Consider the following 21,292-nt stretch of genomic DNA (forward strand, 5'->3'; position numbering starts at 1 on the left):
AGAGCTTAGGTGCATCTAAAAATAATCTCAATATTCTGATGTTCATGCCAGATACAATGGTTTTATTAAATCCCCCCTACAGTTGGGTTTATGTAAAACTCATGTCTTTTCCCGTATTATCTGAGACACTACTTTTCACTTTATACTTGTTTTTTAATCAAGCCAAACATATAGACACATATTATTTGTTATTATATTTTGGAGCTGTGCCTGAATCTTTATATGTCTTTTAATTTTATCTTTATTTAGATCTTTCAGTACCTATTTTTATTGTTTTTTATAATTGTGCTGATAATTGTTTCAACCTAATTTATTTGTGTGTATTTTGTGAACTTCATCTATGAATAAAATCTTCAATTCGATCTTTCAATTAATCATAGTTTCTGGGCTGATAATATGGTTTAGTAAGTTATGATACTGTCTCCTAAGTGTAATGGCCTGAGTTCTACCTGCAGGAAATATATAGTAGGAGGAGAGAACGGCCTCCTGCTAGTTGTCCTTTGATATTTGTGTGCATGCTATGAACACACACATACACACACACACATGCACACACACACACACATACACACACACTCAATAATGTAATTAAAATTATAATTTCGCTCAAATAGGATGATAGGTCTTCTTTTTCACCTCTGTCTATATTCTCTTTCTCATACTTATAAAATATTTCTCTTCATAATATTTGTAACTGCTAGAGGGTGACCATTTTTAGTTTGGCTCTGTAAATGCTTTGGATATTACCTCTGACTATGATGTTACTAAGTTTCCTATAGGTATCTAGGAGTGCATTTTCATATTGTGTATCTCTGATGTTATTGTTTATGGCCTTTCATCTAGTGTCTTCGTACTTCTTCCAACATTTTCTAAGTTCTACAGGTAATTTGGCTGTATGTGTATCTAGGATAGCTATAATGAATGACAGCACTAGAATTTACCTATGTTGTCAAGTTTATCCCATTATTTTCAGAGTAAGAGGAAAGTCTACCTCAGAGTGCAGATGTTCTCTGGTACCATCTTCCCCGATGCAAATGTTTCCATTTAGTAGCTTCTGTGCTACTAAACAATCATTATATTTTGCTGACCAGTAAGTAGCATCATTGTTACGTGGATACATCACTCTGCTCTGTTGTCAATATACCACACAGAGATCCTGTTAAATTATGCCTTTATGACTTTTGCCGAAAGCTGATGTATTTTCCCTGGAATATAAGTCAAAGTCCATGTAAGATGCCGAGCTGCATCCTGTTCCTCTGACCCTCGCTTAAGGCTCTCTTCTAGCTATTGTCTGGGGTGTCATCACTAAGGAATTTAGCTGAGAACTAGCAGAAGCTACCAGGCCATGAAACTATGCAATAAGCTGCTTCCTTTTCTGCAGCCAGCTCAAAGGAGTGCGGTTTACTCCTTTATGACACAGTTTACTCCCACAGTATGCTTATTCCTACTTGCCTTATCTCTAATGTTGCAAAATATTGTCAGAAAGTAGAAACAAAATATCTAAATGCAAACAGCCAAAAGCTATAGATAAAATAACACCTGAAATTAATTTGAAAAAGTTAAATGAACTGATTAGTAATGGGATCAAGGAAGCCATTTTTGTTTGATTTTGAGCCTTTGAATGATTAGATCATGTTGTTGTGCTGGTGTGTGGGTTTCATGTTGGATGACTGTGAAGTACTGGTCATACAAAAGAGTAGAGATGCTACAGAAAAATACCATCTAGAATCAGACCTTGATTCAAAAAGGAATGTGTCATGCTCTGACTCCTTCCTCCAGGAATTAGTAAGTGATCAATCATTGATGTGATAGTTTTAAAATGGAGGCCTTTTAAAGTGTGACTATGTTATGGAAATAGGCTCTTTATTAATGGGATTACAAAAAAAAAACTGGAGGGAAACTTCCTATTTTTTCTACTGTGTGATTAAACAAGAAATTTCCAACTGTGATGAAAAAACAGGACCTTACCACACAATGCACTTGTCTAATTAGGCCTGTCCACCCTTTAGAACTGAATTACATACCTGCAGTTTAGAAGCTACCCAGTCCATTGCATTTTGTCTAAGCCAGCCTGAGACATTATTCTTTGATAAAAAAGAGAATGGCTTCTACTATAGTAGGACAAATAATAGAAGACCCATGTCCAGATGTAAGGATAGTTATAAATTGAGTCTGATAAAATAAAACAATTCTTGAATGGCATTCTTTTTAAAAAATTTTTATTAAACTAATAAAATTTATTTTAAAATATACAACTCAGTATTAACATTTCTAAGTCATCAAAATAATATATAATAGTTAAATGCCTCTTAAATATATACAATACATGATATCTTCTGAAGCTAAAAGTAATATGTACTCAACCAGTTTTTAAAATCTATTTGGAACATTAACCATGATAGAAGTAGAAAAAATCCCTTACAAAGTCCTTTATGAAAAAGGAAATTGTAAAACGTTTCTGATTAGACAGAAACCATTCCATCTCCAAGGGAGAATACTCAATGTAACTGTGGCTTCTTAGGATGAATTGGGTAGTGTTTCTTCTATTTCTATTTTGTCGAATAGTTTGAAGAGTATTGGTGCTAGGTCTTCTTTGAAGGTCTGGTAGAACTCTGCACAATGAATCTGGTCCTGGGCTTTTTTTGGTTGGGAGGCTTTTAATGACTGCTTCTATTTGAATAGCATTCTTATTTCAGGACAAATTCCTTTTGTAAGATTATAACTGAGCACTGCGTTCTTCCAATTTCCTCTCTGCATTATTATTTCTTGCTCCCCTATGTTTGCTCTGCCTTTTCCCAATGACCGATGTGGGGGTGTTTAGCAGTCAGTCCCTAGATTTCTCATTCCTTTAGTATGGCTATCCAGCCTTGTGAAAATCATACACATGCAGACAGCTTCATATGTATGTCTCTGCTCCAGTACTCTTTTGAGTTTTAGATTCCTAACCATTTAGTCTTCGTTCCATTCAGAGGTACAAAAATGCTTTCAAGCTCAGCACTGATGAAGATGCAGTTGAGACATTTTTCTCTCTAATGATCACACTAACTACTTTTTTTAAACATTTGTTTTTTAGTATTCTTTCATTTGCTTAAGTCCATAAACTTTGCATTATTTTCTTTTCTCTTTTTGTCACATTCCACACCTCCTCTTTTTTCACTATGGTTTTAAAATGTCTGTAGACTGTGATTATTACCTAGCTTCTGTGCTTCTAAACAGTTGACATAGTTTTACTGACCAGCACAGAAGCATCACTGTCATGTGGGTGCCCCACGCTGTTCTGTTCTTAATGTACCAGGCAGAGATTCTTTTCAAGTGTTCCTCTATAACTTGTGTCTAAAACCTATATATTTTCTCTTAGAGTGAAAGACCTTCTAAGGTGCTTTATCTTTAGATCTTTAACACTGTCATGATTGTCCTTCTCTGACACTCTCTCTACTCTGCTTTGAGCCTGGTAACCTCATTATTATGACTTGAATGTCTGAAACATGCCACTACTTAGCATAGTTATCTGATTCTAGAATCTGACACGTTAACGATGAAGACTAACCACCATGAAGAACAATTGTAGTCTTGAGGCTCAAATCTTTATCTGTAACCTCAGAAAGTAGACCTAAGAAAAAAATATTAGGGGATTATCAAGCTATGTGGATTGCACACAGGTGAAGTTGATGAGCATTTATTTAACATGAAATCAAGTTATGGTTGAGAGTTCCGCAAAAACAGTTCACCTCTCAGATGTAAGAATAGAGATAAATGGATCAGAAAGCACATGTAGAATTTCTGTTTTTGTTTTACAAGCAGATGTGTCACATAAAGAGAGGGAAACTGGATAAATGAAATATTAAACATGAGACTTGATATTTATTATAAGTTGAACATTAATTAATATTTTGTTAGTAGTAAACTAAGAGGTAATAGGACCAGAATACAGTTAGTGAGGGAAAATAATTTAGAAATTTCACTGTAATATAGCTGATAGTAGAAGTATTAGAGGCATGAAGGTATGGGTAAAGAAAGAGTTTTGAAGGAGGGACATTTAAAGTTGATATTTCAGAGAGTTTCCATGTTATTTCTGGAGGTAAAGTTGAGTTTGGTCTTCAAAGTAAATGACTGAGATGGGATGAATGTATTTGGACATAAGAGCTTAAAGAGCCGATAGAACAGAAATTTCTAGTGAATTTTGAGTCAGCCAAAAATGATAGATGAACTGTGATTAGATACTGTGGGACTCATGGGTAACATTATCAATAGATAAGAGAAAATGACCAGAGTATGAACAAATAACAGCTGTGAAAAGACTAATAAACGGGGACACTTTAATAAAGCAAATTTTAAGATAAATGGAATTTTGTCTTTATCAGTGGGATTCATAGTTGGAAAGCCTCAACAGAGAAAAAGATGCATTCCTGCCTTAAAATCTGGACCTTAATTATTCACTAATCATTGAGATGTATAATTATTGTTGTTTTCATGCAGACTCCTACAACTCATCCAAGAGCAGCTGGCCGAGAAACCAAATATGTAAGTATCTTTCTAACTGTGCCTGCTACTTTTTTCAGTGGAGGCATGCACACATTTTAATTGGAACTCAGCTTTACATCAATTACAATGTATAATTATAATTCACTCTTTCATAAGTGGAAAGGGGTAAGGTGCTATGATTGGCCCAGACATACAAAATCAGATATATCAGGTGTGCAGCATCAAGCAACAATATCGACTGAGTTCTTTCTTAAATGAAAGATTGTCTAATTCACTTAGCTAAACAAAACAGAATGGTATCACCTGTAGTGAGCCATATTGGGGTGCTATGCCACCTGGCTCTATTTAGCATTGATCTTGGTGAAATTCCTCTGCCAGCCTTTGAGCAGGAATTCCTGTGTTAGCCATAATCCCCTCCACCTAGCATGGAGCGCTCAGACCAAGGTGAAGCCTATTGTTCTCCAAGGATAGCCACTTCCTTAGAGACACTAGCCTGTCAGCTAATACCACCCTCCTGTGGAGCAAGCAGAACCAGTTTCCAGCTTTTGGGGGAGGGGGGTCTTGCCCCGCCTATATATTTTTGGAAACCTTCACTAAACTTTGAGACTTGAGCAGGAAATCTTGTCTTGGTTCCTTGTTTCCCCCTCACCCTGTTCCCTAGCCCCAGTTTTCCTTCCAGGGAACCCAGTAAACTGTTCGAATGTAGCCGTGGGCAGCTACAATCACCCACCTTTTGTACCTATAATTATCAGAGCTTAGATGACGTTTGTTTTTATAAGCACTGCTTCTGTGTTTAAGAAATAGTCAACTCCTAGGTGTGACACATTGAGGTTATTCCTAAGGAATTACTAGTTTAACTGAGTGATCAGTTTGTTGTTTTCCTGTGCTTAAATTAGCAAGCAATTCAGTGTCTGTTTACGAAAAAACAACAACAACAACAACAAACCAGGAATCTGGAGTGATGGCTTAGGGGATGAGGTCATTGTCATTGAGGTCCTTGGAGAATACTTAGATTTGGTTTCCAGCACCCACGTGGTTGTAACTCCAAGGGGATATGATACTTTTTTTTTTTTTTTGCCTCTGAAAGGCAACAAGCACTCCTGTGGCATGCACACATATACTCAGATATACACATATGAATGAGTAAATCGTAAAAAAGAGAATACTTACACCAATAGATATGTAGATATGAACTGACATGCTTAATTTGAATGACACTGGGGTGGCTTAGTACACTATGCACGTAGACCATTACACATTCTTGTCACCCATGTCCTGATCATGGTACTCATCTTCTTCCTCACAAACACATTCTGCTACAAATGAGACAGTTTCCTAGCAAGTGCTGAGCATCTAATCTAAAATAGACCACTAAACCACTCCTTTTACAGCGCACGCGGTTTCCTCTAACCTGTAGTTTTCATCATTATCAAGGGTAAATAGTTATTAAACGTGGATTGTGTGCCACACCGTCAGTGCACTTCACACCCTTCTGCCTTCATTTGCTCTCCCTGAGGCACACAATAAGCTCAGTGAAATTATTAAATTTTATCACATTCGGGAAATGATGTTTACAGGATGTGGCAGGAACATGGTTCAGAGCATTTTCTGGAAGCATTTGCTGTCAGTTTCCATTATTATTGGAAGCCCTTTGGAGGAATGCTCTCAAAGACTAGAGAGGTCGGTAGGCTAGACCCTGATGGAAACTGTTGCTTCTGGGGAAGGTCACTTACTTTATCTTACTGTGCCTTCATTTTCATCCACAAGATAGGGAATGCTGATCGTGTTCTCCTTTGATTAATTTAAGGTTTATAATAGTCCTTATTTGAACACCTCTTAGAGCATTCGTCAGTAACATAATGGAGTTATTCATAAATTATAGTGCCTTACTTCCTTTCCCCTTCATTTTTGCCTTTATCCATCCCTTTTATTATGGGATGGATTTTATTAAGGGATTATCCTCCATTTTATTATGCCTACCTATTGATAGAGGACTTAGAAGCCTCATAGTTTGGGTTCTTGATTTTTTTTTTTAGTGGTCACAAGGGAAAAAAAACATTATTTAAAAATATATGGTGGATTTTCCCTTATGTGTGTGTGAGACTTATAGATTCTGTGGTCATAAGGACTGGTCCCAAGAAAAAGTGCCTAAAATATTTTTCTCACTAAACTTTCTCATCAATTTCTTCAGTTTCATAAAGAGTAGACTACCTTTCATGTTTAGCAGCTGCTAGCTTCTAGCTAACCACACCCCGGGGAGGTATCTTAATGTAATAGCAGCTGGAATATTTCTGGAAGGGATGTTTCAATCTCCACAGTTATTTAAATTATTATCTTAAATTTTGTATTTATTTTTTGCATGTGGACTTGTCTGTAATGACTATTCATGTGTGGGTGTGGAGACCAGAGGTTGATATCAGGAGTTTCTGCAACCGCTTTCCATTTTGTTTACCGGAGCAGGGACTCCCAATTGAACCGGGTGTTTGACACTTTAGCCCGTCTAGCTAGTTAGCTGGATCCAGGCTCACTGTCTCCTGAGTGCTGATCTTATTGGTAGCTTGCCATGCCTGGTGACAGTACAGGTAAGGCCTGGGGTCCTCTGGCTTTCTCAGTGATCATCTAACTCACTAAGTCATCTACTAGGGACTTAAAAGATTCTTCATCTTTACACCTAGTTAAAGATGATTTTCCATCTCCATAGCCTGTGAGAGCAGTTGAGTCATTTTAAGTTAACTGTGAATCACTAAACAAATTCAGGATTAGATTAGAACAAATATAATTTTAATTCTACTAAGATTCTTGACCTTCAAATTTGTTTCCTGAGAAAGAAGCATTGAATTTTTTTTTAACTTTCTCTTACAACAGCATAACATTTAAGCGTGTGTGTGTGTGTGTGTGTGTGTGTGTGTGTGTGATCTTAAATATGTCCACATCTTTGGAAGATAAGTCTTTTGGTAGAGTACCTTTTATAATGGTAGATAAAACCATTTGTGTGTGTGTGTGTGTGTGTGTGTGTGTGTGTGTGTGTATGTGTGTGTGTGTGTGTGTGTTTGTGTGTGTGAACTTATAGACAACTCATACTTACCAATACACAACTGTTGTTACAGTAATTACTAAGTGACAGCTGATGCATTTACTCTAAGAAAAAATAATATGACAAATTTTAGGGCAAGAAGTTCAGTTTAGCTTTAGACTGTCCTCTTATATCAACTATCTGTCTTAAATGCAATATATTCTGACTTTTAAAAAATGAACAGAGCAATAGTTCATTTTTGAAATTTTAATATAATGGATAAAACACATGACGTTTCATCAAAGTACAAATTGAATAGTTTTTTACTTCATTAATTTCTCATTTCAGTTTTCTCCCATGTCCTGTCCGGACCACTTTGAGAAGTCTGCTGACTAAAATTTTAGTATTTCTCTCTCTTGGAGTCATTAGGCATGTTCACAGTAATATACATAGTGTGACTCTGTGTTTCATTAAATTTGAAGAGAGTTCTAGATTCCATTCAAAAGCAGGGGCCATGCAGTTTACCAGCCGGTGTACCACAGAGAGGACAGAGAAAGCACAGGATGAAAGTCACAAAGAGAACTCTGCTACACTTGAGGCTGTCTGGAGCAAGCTTCAAACACATGAAATCCCCAGTCTCAAACATAATCCAGGAATCATTAGTAGTGGGAAAACTGGCTTGAATTTCCCAACTCTGGTGTCCAGTTCCCCACTTTGTTTATAGATTGGCAAATATTTGTTGCACAAGTCATTGAAGCATCACGGGCTCGAGGGAGGTGAATGCCCTGAGGCTACGAGCAACTAACAGAACAAATGAGATGTTCACTTTCTTGTAGAAATAGGGGGAACAGGCCAGAGAATTGATGTTAATAAAAGAGACAGACAGGATGGGTACCTTCTGGAATATAAGCATGTCAGGATGCTCATAGGATTTGCAACTTTCCTGGGATTATTGCAACAACTTTATTAAATAAAAAGGGCTTTATGAATATTTATTTTGTGTGAGTCTTGGGCAGAAGACTCAGGAAGAGAGAAAGAAAAATGGAGGAGAACAAGAGGAAAAGAGAGGAAAGGGACGAAGAAAGGCAGGGAATACGTAAAGGGACTAAAGGGAGGGAAGGAGTGAAATCAGTGGACAGTGTTTCTTTACAAATTGTCTTACTCTTTTACAGTGTTTTAGGATGAGTCTGGATCAATGGCACCCTCATTTGTTTAGGTTAATTAAAGCTTTCTTATTGCTTCTCCCAAGGTATGCTTGAAGCAAAGACTATTTTTAAGTCATTTATTTGAGATATTTTTAAGTGTAATAGAAACACAAAAGGGTAGGGCTAACAACATATTGAACATGTAGTGTTAGGCCTTTTGTAGGACTGAATAAATCAGTTATCAATAGTATTTTATTTGACTATTAAACAGATGCTAAATCCATTAACAGCCAGTGGGAGATAAACTTCAACTAGTTCATTTAAACCACCAGTGAGTCCTATGTAACCAGTTTCCCTATTACAAAATATCCAGCATTCTCTCCTGTCTTCTTCTGTTGCTGGGAATCAAACCTAGGTACTTGTATAGGGTAGGCCACTGTTCTACCACTGAGATGTATCCCATCCATTTATTCTGAAGCAGTTTCTGTTCTCTATGTGAAATAATAAATTTTTTATTAAACACTACTTCAGCTTTCATTCAGTATTTTGTCTTTGGAAGAAAATTTTTCTCTGCTTTGCATTTGCCTTTATTATATTTTATGAAGTATCACCTGTATAAATCTATTTCATTCATGTAATTTAAAAATCACAGTATGCACTCTTAATAAAAGTCAATCGTAGAAAATAGAATATTTGTGCTTCTAATGAATTTATCAAAAAGAAAAAAAAAACCCTTGGTTTTGGAGTAACATTCTATTTGATAATAACTTATTTCATGAATTTTTTACATTTCATGAATTACTTTTAAGTTCCATAAAAATAAATGGTACAACCTTATTAAATATATGATAGTTTATAGGTAAAAATCTCATTTTAATGAGCGCAGGGGACAGAAAATGTCATTACAGTGGAAGAATATTGATTCCTAAATATCACAATATATTGAAAAATGTGTCAAACCTTATTAAGAATATTTCCCACTCTATACACAGATATTCAAATAAAGGTCACATTCTCTCATTTACGCAGCTCACACATTCTTCTTGTTGCTAGGCTCGCAGCCGTTGCTATGCTGCAATGACTCAGGTGCTACTCAGGGAAGACATAGGTCTTAGGGAAAAGGGTAGCTTAAATCCCATGTGAGGTCCAGATCTGCTTCCAGAGGATGAGGCCAGAGAATGACAAGTTATCGGAAGAGCTGTAAACAACAGAGGCAAGAAAAGCCACCACCAATTATCTTCCTGTATTCATTTTCCTGTTCATATGTGCTGCTGCAGTGCACATGTGTGTGTGAAAGGGGCTGAGGGAGGAGTGGAGGTTACCATTGGGCTTTGTCCCACTAGCATGAAGAGGACAGAATCAGTTCTATGTCTTACATTCACAGGAGGATATAATCTTATGCAATTTTAGAGTTTCTCCAATATGGCTTCCAGGAAATAGAGCTCCCAACAGTGACTTAGGGGCCTGGTGGCACTTTTTAACTTTGGTATTATGTTTTTGGGAAGCAAAATTAGTTTCTCCAAGGCTGGCTAGCATAGATGAACCTTACGTAGTCATTTCTCTTTTAGAAATAGTCACATCCTCACTTTGCAGTCTTCACTCTTGGTTCCTATGTAACCTAATTGTCAGTAGGACATGGTTGCACATTACTCTGTTGTCAGCACTGTTGTCAGGCTGAGCAGGAAGGTTGTGAGGTTGAGGTTACCTTAGACTGCAAGGAGATCGTAGAAAACAAGCAACACGCACCAAACCCAAACTAACCAACCAGAACATAAAGCTAACAAAATTTCTTTGTTGTTAAAAATGTAACCTTACTGAAAATCTGCTATACTGTTTTATGAAAATTTACACTGATTTTCAATTGACAAATAATTTTATATCCATGGAATACAGTGTGATGTCCAATTTGTGTATATATTATACAAATTTTGATCAAAGTAATCAACAATTATATCTCCCTACCAAATTGTATGTTTCATATGTGGCAAGAAGTTTTAAAATAGAGTTTAGTAATTGTGAAGAACATGGTATTTGTAGCTACAGCCCTAGACAGTATAGCTGATGACTTACACACAGCACGAATGAAGCTTCATAGAGCCTTTCTTCAACATCATCTCTTACCTTTTCTCTGCTCAGCCCAACCCTACCATGCCTAGCCTCCAGGAAGATCACACTGAAGCACACAATGTTATTAAGAAAAGCATACAATACTAACTAGTTGTAATGATCTGATCACCAAGTTATGGCTTACCCGAAGAGCAACAACAGAAGCTAGTGTGAACAGGATAGGGAAAAATGCTATTACTTTGGAATTCTGAAGCCACTTCAAGTATGCAAGTAAGCACAAGATAAAAAAAAATTGTAGGGAAAAAATCATGGGAGTAGAATCTGAAAAGAAAGTATTTACTTCAGTAAGAAGGAAATTGGCATTTGTAGGGGTGCTGTGGAGGGGAGACATCATCATGGGCACTAGGTTTCAGCTGAGCAGGTGGAAAGGCTCAATGGTGTGTGGAGTATGTTCTATCAGCAGCATTGTAAGGCATGTAAGGCATGTAAGGCTCACGCAGAGGGCAGATCTTATGATAGTACTCTTACCCAAATACAATTTAATCAAAAGAAGGAAATTAAATTTAGCTGAAAGGACTGAAATATAGGTACCAGTGACAAAGAGATAATATTTTTTTTATTCTTTTTTTTTATTCGATATAATTTATTTACATTTCAAATGATTTCCCCTTTTCTAGCCCCCCCCCCCACTCCCCGAAAGTCCCGTAAGCCTCCTTCTCTTCCCCTGTCCTCCCATCCACCCCTTCCCACTTCCCCGTTCTGGTTTTGCTGAATACTGTTTCACTGAGTCTTTCCAGAACCAGGGGCCACTCCTCCTTTCTTCTTGTACCTCATTTGATGTGTGGATTATGTTTTGGGTATTCCAGTTTTCTAGGTTAATATCCACTTATTAGTGAGTGCATACCATGATTCACCTTTTGAGTCTGGGTTACCTCACTGAGTATGATATTCTCTAGCTCCATCCATTTGCCTAAGAATTTCATGAATTCATTGTTTCTAATGGCTGAATAGTACTCCATTGTGTAGATATGCCACATTTTTTGCATCCACTCTTCTGTTGAGGGATACCTGGGTTCTTTCCAGCATCTGGCAATTATAAATAGGGCTGCTATGAACATAGTAGAACATGTATCCTTATTACATGGTGGGGAGTCTTCTGGGTATATGCCCAAGAGTGGTATAGCAGGATCTTCTGGAAGTGAGGTGCCCAGTTTTCAGAGGAACCGCCAGACTGATTTCCAGAGTGGTTGTACCAATTTGCAACCCCACCAGCAGTGGAGGAGTGTTCCTGACAAAGAGATAATATTAACAAGATCTGTAAAGAAATTTGAAAGGAAATTCTATTTTTAACACCAGGGAGTCTTGTCATGCTTTTCTCTTAATGTAAATATGTTTTGAGAAAAAAAATCTGCCTTGTTTCTTATTTTCATGTAAGTAGACATGATTATCCATAATAGTGTTATGCTTAAATAAAATATGGACTGAACAAACAGAAGATACTATCTAACATTGAGGAATCATTGACATCATATGGTGACACTTACATTATTAAGACAAGAAGAAAACAGCATATACTCTGCTTTGTGAGCTAAAGAGCCAAGGACACGAGACGCTCTGCTCAAAAGGACTATTTCTTGATATAATGCATTGCCATTTCCTTTCTTTCAATATCCTTCAATGAACATGTATTGTTCTAATAAAATACAATACTTAGATACTTAAATTCAAGTTCTTTTACTAAATAATTTCACTAATATCCATCATGTTTATTATTTTAGGCAAATCTTTCATCACCATCTTCCACAGCATCTGAGAGTCAACTGGTAAGTACCTGCTTTAAACCTTCTAATTTCTCAAGAAATCTCCACTGAATGAGAATGAAGAGAGAATAAGTTTGCTCACTTGTTTATTAAAATTTATTGTGATTTTAGTAATGCCACATGATGGCTGAATTCTAGGTGGCTAACACATAAGATAATTTATCGGCTGTAATTATCATAAACTCTGAACAATAGTGTTACAAGAGATCAAATTGAGTCAGAAAAAAATGTGATTTGAATTTTGAGAGATCATGTCTTGATGAGAAGAACCCAAACCATTCAAGGAGATCAAAAAAGATAATATGGGGTAGCTTCTAGATATGTGTGGATTATTAAGATGGTTAAACAGAAGATTAGCATGTAAGTGGTCTAAATCTATGCTAACCAATTGAAATATATTCTGAATGACAAATGTAATCCACACATAAAATTCTAAAAATTATTACTTAAATTATTTTGAGATTATAACATACATAATTTTCCCTCCTGCGTTCTCTCCTTTCAAGTCTTCCCATGTACCATCCCCCCAGCTCTTTCAAATTCATGAGATTTAATTGTTATTATATACATATTTAAAATGTTGTAGTTACGCTATTAAGAAGTAAATGAAACAAATGGACTAATTTCAATAATTGGATGTAAATGCTGGATAAACATTGTTTCAGTAGGTTGTTGATACATTTGTACATTCTTTAGGAAGCAAAGTGTTTGAAAGCTAATACACACACACACACACACACACACACACACACACACACACATCACCTCTCAAATCAACTATTTAACCATAGTATATGATTGAAATGGCTGGTGGTTTGAGCTCTTGAAGGACTCAGAAATGCTAGAATAGAACTGGGAATTACAGATCTAACTTCTAGAAAATGTCATTTTAACCCATGCCAGGCAAATCACAATCCCAGCAGAGGCAAAAGGATGCCTACAGAAGTTGATACTAGTTTGGGCTACATTTCACAGCTATCAGGCTCACCTAGGAGCACAACTTGGACACTCACAGCCTCTTTCCAACCACTCCCATGAGACCCTGGCTTAAAGAACAGATACAATCATCAAAGCTGTCGAGTGGTATAGTAAATTCAGGCTTTGAAAACCTGACCTATTTACTTACTTGTCATTACAAGCATGCAGCTCCAAAGAATCCTGACTTCAGCTCTTAAAACACTTGCATTCTTGATTCGGGGTACAGCTGAGTGGTGAAGTACTTGTTTAGCATCAATAAGACGCGGGTTCAATCCCCAACACTTTAAAATGTAAGCAGAGTGTCTGTGTGTGGATGGTGTCTGTGTCTGTGTGTGTGTGTGTGTGTGTATGCTACTTTCCATTGTTTATTCTAGCAGCCAAATGTTATAATATTGAGCTTGAGAGACTATTTTGGAGTCTCTTAGGAGTCTCACCAACAAAATCAACTTTCTCTCTATTGACCATCAACACAGTAGATAATAACTAGAAAGAAATCTCCTATCTCTAAGTGGCATAAATGTAGTAAGTGCTGTGCCAGCCTGAAGGGGTTTTTATGAAGCTCATGCAGCTCCATAGACTATTTTCAATATGGTCCTGTTGGAAATTATGATATTATTGCACTCCAAAGCTTTAGATTGTTAAAAGATATGAGAAGCTGTTTTTATAGGCAGTGAAGTAGAGGGTGCTAGAGTTTAAATACATTATCTCAGATCATAGCATTAGCGTTCAACTTCATAGAATTAGTGTTCAGTCTTCTGTGTGGCTTTCAAAAGGAATCATTATTGTTGATTTTTAAATAGTTTGAGGGACTTAAGAAACATCTGTTGAGTAGCGTACGTTGGGAAATGGGCTGCTGGAGAAGTTATCTTCATTGACCACCTCCAGGGTCTGGCTCATCCCCAAACTTCCCATTGTCTGGTAAATGTGATGCTTTTATGAAGAGGTGCAGAGGATGAGGGCAGTGGATCCAGCTTAATAGCGCTTCCTGTGGCGTATAAAACAAGAGCAAGAGGGAATGGAAAATATAGGCTTTCAGTTTGAAGCTCTGACGAAGCTTTCCTAATTCTGGAACTGGACCATCTCAATATTAACGAAGATGAGTGTGTCCTCTTTTCTCTGCTTGGGAAACAGTTTAGTTTGAATGAGATGGGTAAGATCTATTTATTTGTTCATTTACTTTTATGAAGGGAGCCTGGGCTAGGTGGCAGCTGGCTCTTTTGGATTGGAATTCCACGCCATTGCAAATCATTCAGCATCGTTCAGGATGGGCTGCAAAATCTGCAGAGCAGACCATAAGAGGTTTAGAAAATAAACCCCATGACCGCAAAGAAGTAAGAGCAAATGCAACTTACTGGAATAGAATAAAGAAGAGACGTAAGCGGGCAGTCATGTTGTCTCTGGTTCCGAGTGCCAGCTGCTGCACCCTACTCTCCAGGGATGACTCAGCTTCCTGAGGGCACTCATGTCTTTGTTGTTTAGAAGGGCCTTTGTGTAGAATTGATGTCTTCTTTCAGCTCAAAGGCAGTTTCTCCTTGACCAGTTTTCCTTGACACAGCATACTTAGGAACTGTAGCCTTCATCGTGTCTGCCTCCCTAGCTCTGACTCACGCTATTGTCTTTTGTCTATCAAAATAGTCCAGCCTGGTCAGTCTGCACTGTTTATATCCCACCGAACACTTCTTGAGCTATGGGATGTACTTTATAATTATTGACTACTGATTAGTTTTATAGAACTGTTATGGTAGTTATAAAACTTTAAAAAATAAAATAAAATAGACGTTTCCATGAGTTGTCTGGGGTACTTACTTACAGTTGACATTCTATATACATTATTTATTTATAAGTATGTATTTTACCTCTCATTTTTTAATTTTTTTCCTTACAAAGTTCTGGCATGCATCTTATCTCATTGGTCCCTCATAATCACGGAGACTATCTCAGTAGTCTCACAGAATATAAATGAATTTCTTTTATTCTTGGGAGTTTAGCATATACTAGAAGATTCTGAGAGCTGAGATATTTATTTGAAGGTAAAATAATTGTAAATATTTGATTCAAGTACTTTCTAATGAATTAGACCCAGTTACCATTCACTGATTGAGTGAATTGTTAAATAAATAAATTAGATATTGCTTCTTTTGTCTACAGTGTAAAATTCTAGATTTTGGACTCCAACAAGCTTCTTTTGCTACAAAGTTTCTAAGGAAAAACTCAACTACCCAATGGTGAGAAGATAGAGGCAAACAGAAACAAGTAACAATTACCTACTTTAAACATGTTTTGATCCATCAAATCAGTTGAGCGTCTAGCAGGTTCAGTGTTTGCAATGCAATACTCTATTGCTGGTTACTGTTGTATGACTATCTTATGATTCAAAACCAACCAACAAAATAAAACAAAACTGATGAGATAACAGGCTTGAAAACTCAGATGCAGTTCTCCAGGATGCCATCCACTTCTTTTGAGACAAGGTTTCTTACTGGCCAGGATCCTTGTATCCATATCTTTTGACATGGATTACAAGTGTATGCAACTGGGATGGCAATTTAATGTGGGATCTGGGGAATCAAACTCAGGTCTTCAGAGATCTCTGGCCTCATGGAGCTTGTAGACAGAGCAAGACAGAAAAAACATATACAGATGTCAAATGGTAGCAAATGTTACTGGGTTGCAGAGATGAAAAACATATATGGATGATCAGAAAAGTCCTCTCTGATAAGGCGATGCATGAGCAGATACTTGAAATAAAATCTCTATATAGGGATGAACAAGTGGAAACTCCTGGAGGAGGCTCATGGTGAGTGAGTTACAGGGAATGAGAGTCAGGGAGCCAGAGAGACTTGCTGATGTGAGGGGTGTAGCAGCCAAGGACAAGTCAGGGAAGGAGAAAACTAGTTGAAGACAGGGAAGATGCAGCATTTTAAGACTTTGTAACTTTGAGTGAGAAGGGGAAGGGCTAGGAACCTTTGAGAGATCACCTAACAGGATTTTGACATGGAACTGAGCGCCATTATTTAGAAGTGCGACTTACATGGTGCCACTTACACAATGCTTACTCTGTGGATTACTTGACTAGTCTGTGAAGTCTTTGAGTTAAGAGTTGTGTTGTATCTATCTCCGTTGATACTACAGTTTGGTAGAACCTTTTCTGTCTCATTTGACAGAAAAGGTCCTAGTAGCCTCACATAGAGGCAACTTCAGAGTTACAAACAGACATTTTCTTCTTGAGGCACTTCAGAATACTTACGTCCAGAGTAAAAAATTTCTTAGCTCATCACAGCAGCATGAGCTGTGTGAAAAGGTCCTTTCAAATTTTCCCACTTATTCCAGATAAAAAATTACAGAGTCTTATTTACAGGTATAACCGGAGTGATGTGTCTATCTGTTGAATGTCTAGATATTCTGTAATTCTAAAGTGATAGGAGGCCTTCTGCGGATGGCTTTAGTTGTTGGACAGTGACAGTCTCATGGTAGCTCACTTTGATTGAGTCCTCTAATTGGCTACATCTAATTTTCTTTGTATTTGTCTGTACACAGACTTAGCAAATTAGATTTGCAAAAATTAAGGAAATCCTTCAGGAGAACTCCTACTTGATGTTCAAGGATAATGGATTACTTTGAGCAAAGAGAAAACAGAGATGAGGAATTCAAAAAGAAGAGCCCAATCTTCTTCCACAGAAAACAAAAGACCCTTGTAAACAAATGTGTCTGAAATGGCAAGGCTATCTCCAGCTGAGTAGCTCACTTGATAGAAGCTCTAGTCTAGTGCCACATAGTTTTTACTTTGCACACAAATTATCTAGAAACCTTTTAAACTGCATATTCTAATTCATATGTCAAGGATAGCTCTAAGGTCTGCTCTGTTTAAAAGGTTCTCAGGAGATGCTCACAACTGCCAGTCTCTAGACCATATTCTGAGTGGCAAGGGACTAGGAAACTTCTTGGATGGAACTATTAGCTTACTTTGTGCTGTAATCTTACGTTGAGAAAAAATAAAAATTTATAAAACAAATTATATGATCATTTGACATAGAGGAACAACATATTAGGAAGAGCAGAAAGAAAGTACTGTGGAAGAGACACTTATGTGCCCATGTTAGCACTTTCCGCATCATATATATTAAAGGCTTTCTGACATGTTCTTTGAGACTACATTTGATGATGGATTTGAGGATATAGAAAGCTGATGTGTAGTAACATTACATGGTATCATTCCTGAAGAGAAAGGGAGATTAGGAATATAATGTAACACTACCCATTATGAAAGTGCACAGCTAAAGATTAGAGTTATAGCTTCAGGAGGTTTGCTCTATCAAGTGTTTTTTTTTTCCTAAGATTTTATAGTCTAATACCTGGATTTCAGAAATGAAATGCCCTTATGCTAATCATGCCACCATGCTGTGAGAGTGGACTGTTAATCAAATCTAGACAGTGTAAAGTTTAGATTCACTGGGAGATAGGTAAGATGCGTGCACGTGTTAAAAGAGGAGAGTACTTATGTAAGTATATCTTTCAAAACTTAAAAATATGGGCTTGCATAATGTTCCAGGAAGATCTAGATGTTCACTAGAAGATCTAGTGAAAAAAGGAAATGACATAGAATGATGCAATGGAGGCTCAAAAGCAGGTTAGTAGTGAAAATGAAGAGATTAAATTAATTTAAATGGAATAAAAAATGAAAGGACTTCACTATCAGTTATTGTTAAAGGGAAGAAGGTGCTTTTTAAAAGATTTTAAGTTTTTCTTGTTGTTCTCTGTGTCTCCTAGATTGAGGAGCAATTAAAAGCACAGACCTGGTGATCAGACCTAAATTTAGGTCTTAGTTCACATGTTAACTGAATGACTTTTGATTGTCTCTCTTTATGGTCTCTCTATATGGTATTTGTGAAAGATTAGCATATAACCCTCAGTACTCTTATATGGATGGGTGATGGGCTCAGGGTGTCTAGAAGAATGAGGGTTTATAAGAACCAGATGGCTCACAGGGATTTCAGCTACCCTTGGTCTGGTTTGTTGTGTACAATGACTACAGTTTTAAACTGACCAATAGTGAGAGTGTTTGGAAATTCTGATAAAGGTCACATGAAAGGGAATATCAACAGTATCCAAGACAATGCCTGCCTGTTTTTTCTCCTTTCTCTGGTTTGCATCATGGCTATGAAATATTATTATATCAAGTCGTAGTACAGAAGCAAACATAAAAGCAAAGAAAGAGGCGATGTACAATTTAAGAAAGCTCAATTTGTGAAAACCAAGTTAGCAATGAAGAGTCGTCGGTACAACTCAGATACTTAGGTAGACTGAGATGCAGTTTTTAATAATAATGAAGGTAGGAAAACCCCACAGTACAGTGGAGACTGGAAATGAGGCTCAGCAATCATTAACTCATGAGGCCACCATATCTAAGAAACACACAGAAAACAAGGAACAGAAAGGTTGGCAGAGAGGCAGTATGAGGCATTAGTAACTAACTCGGATACCAAATGCAGTGCACTTAATATTTCACACCCTAAAAATTTCCTTTCTTTTTTTCTATTTTTACATAATGTTAAAACTTTAGAGCGTGTGTGTGTGTGTGTGTGTGTATGAGTGTGTGTATGTGTGTGTGTGTGTGTGTGTGTGTTTTAGAACAAAGGACAACTGATAAATATCAGTTGTTTCCTTCTACCATAGATGTCTTGGGAATTAAACTCAGGTCATCTGGCTGAGTAGCAATCTCCTTTTATTCTGTGAGCCATCTCACTGGCCCCAAATGGTCTCTTTTCTGATCTCATCTTTGAAGGTGTTGGTCACAAGTCAGATGAGCTCTAGGGCAATATAACTCAAAACATCTACTAGCAATGTTTTGGAATGTACAGGAAATGAGATCGTCATGTTTCCCTGGCACAGAGACTCTGTCATTTCAAGTTCCATTAGGCAGTGTTCCACTCTCTACATGGTAACACCTTGCTTCAACTCCTAAAGTTCTATGTTGGTTTTGGGACCTGGAAGGTCGTTTTGATTTTCTATATTGATTTTATGAAGAAAGTGTAGGGATAAGAGAAGAAGGATGGAGAAATTAGTAGGTCAACTCACGGAAAATAAGGATGTCTGTACAACAGAGGGTTGTGGTCTCAACACCAGGCTGTAGAACTGGAGTGGCCCTCTTATGCTGTGCACTCGAGAGCACTTGCTCTCATATGTGTTAAATAACTCGATGCTACAGGCTCATTTGTCTCCCTGGAGATGAATCGGTTTCTTAAGCTATTTCTCAGCCTGAAGAAGGAAAACACTTTCTCAATCTGTATTCCTCCACTTGGCATATACACTGAAAACAACTGGGGACGTAGCAACGGGAAAGAGTGTGGCAGATCGGCGACATTTATTCAAGACTCAAAATACATCAAGTGCTTTATAGAGCAGAAAGATAAATGTAATCCCTTAGGGCTTAACTCGTGCACACCGGGATTGACTAGGCAGTACTCACTTATAGTTTTCCAGGAGTAAAGACGCTGACAAGAATGATTGCAGCAGAAAGCTCAAACAAAAAGCGGCACAATTTCTCTTTATTGGATTTTCATTTGGCGTGGTTTCAAAACGTATCCATCATTTCATGACATCTGGTAGTGTGACAAGATTTTAGATGTTGTGAAACGTTTAGAAATTGCCCCAAGAGGTAAAACCCTCTCATATGGTCACTGGCTACAATTTTATGAGTTCCTAGTGACTGATGTATTAGCCAAGGTTATTCTGATACATACTACATCAGACAGACCCTACTATCAAAGGATAAGAAAGACTTAGGTGTCTACAGGACAAGCCCAGCTCGGCTCCATGACTGTGCTGGCCTTCAGTCCCAGTGTTTGCCTCTTTGGGCTGCCGCTTTAGAAAGCTTCTTTATCTCACTAGATCTGCCTACTAAGTTAAAATAGAACATCTTATAGTCCCTGCTTTGGTATAAAGTTACTGAAGGTAACAGATCTCTCTATCACATTCTAGGTAGGGATAGCATATTTTTCATCTAGACTTATTTCTGTCATACATAATGTGAGTATGGCTTATAATAATGTGGGTGGAATTTCCAAGGTCCTATTTCCTATTGTATCTATGATGTACATTACAGAACAGGCACTCAAAAAAAAACCTTTATAAAGCAAACTGCAGAAGAACATTTTTCTTTTGCAATTTTAGATTATGATAGTAGATCTTTACAACTTGGTTGCTAACATAATCTGTGAACTAACTGACTATAATATGTAAACAATTATATTGATTTTAAGTTTAGTTATATTGTTAAAGTAATCTGATTTCTAGGCCATTTATCCATTATTTTAAAGCACTTCAAATTACAAAAGAACATTGTCAGAACATTTGTGTAACAACAATAATCATACTCATTTTAATAGTATTTTTTCCTCTATTTTAAAAACATTTCTCCTTTATGAAGACTAAGCCCGGAGTAATTCGTCCAGTCCCTATAAAATCCAGACTATTACTGAAAAAGGAAGAAGAAGTTTATGAACCCAATCCATTCAGTAAATACCTTGAAGACAACAGTGGCCTGTTTTCTGAACAGGTGAGTATCTGCACAAGAAAGTATTTCATATTATCAATGCCTGTATAAACTAACAATATTGTTTGTGCAAGAAAATATGTTAATAGGTTCTATTCCAGGTAATGAAATAGGTCAGCGTGTATCCAAATAGAAATTTGTATCCAAGGCTGTTATTTTGAAGTACCTTAAAGTTTTTTCTAAAACTAAAACAAAAACAATATCTACAGGTTAAAGATATTGTGTGGGAAACTAC

General features: G+C 37.0%; 1 protein-coding gene across 1 annotated transcript in view; it reads left to right on the forward strand.

Annotated features, from left to right (window-relative positions):
- Mlip (muscular LMNA interacting protein) overlaps positions 1-21,292 on the forward strand; it is a 192,970-nt gene that overhangs the window by 80,356 nt on the left and 91,322 nt on the right. The window contains exons 8-10 of the mRNA XM_052187783.1: positions 4,477-4,521; positions 12,486-12,530; positions 20,932-21,060. Coding sequence (XP_052043743.1) covers positions 4,477-4,521; positions 12,486-12,530; positions 20,932-21,060 — 219 coding nt within the window. The remainder of the gene's footprint in view (positions 1-4,476; positions 4,522-12,485; positions 12,531-20,931; positions 21,061-21,292) is intronic.

This window comes from Apodemus sylvaticus, chromosome 7, assembly GCF_947179515.1.
Source record: "Apodemus sylvaticus chromosome 7, mApoSyl1.1, whole genome shotgun sequence".
Taxonomy (NCBI): domain Eukaryota; kingdom Metazoa; phylum Chordata; class Mammalia; order Rodentia; family Muridae; genus Apodemus; species Apodemus sylvaticus.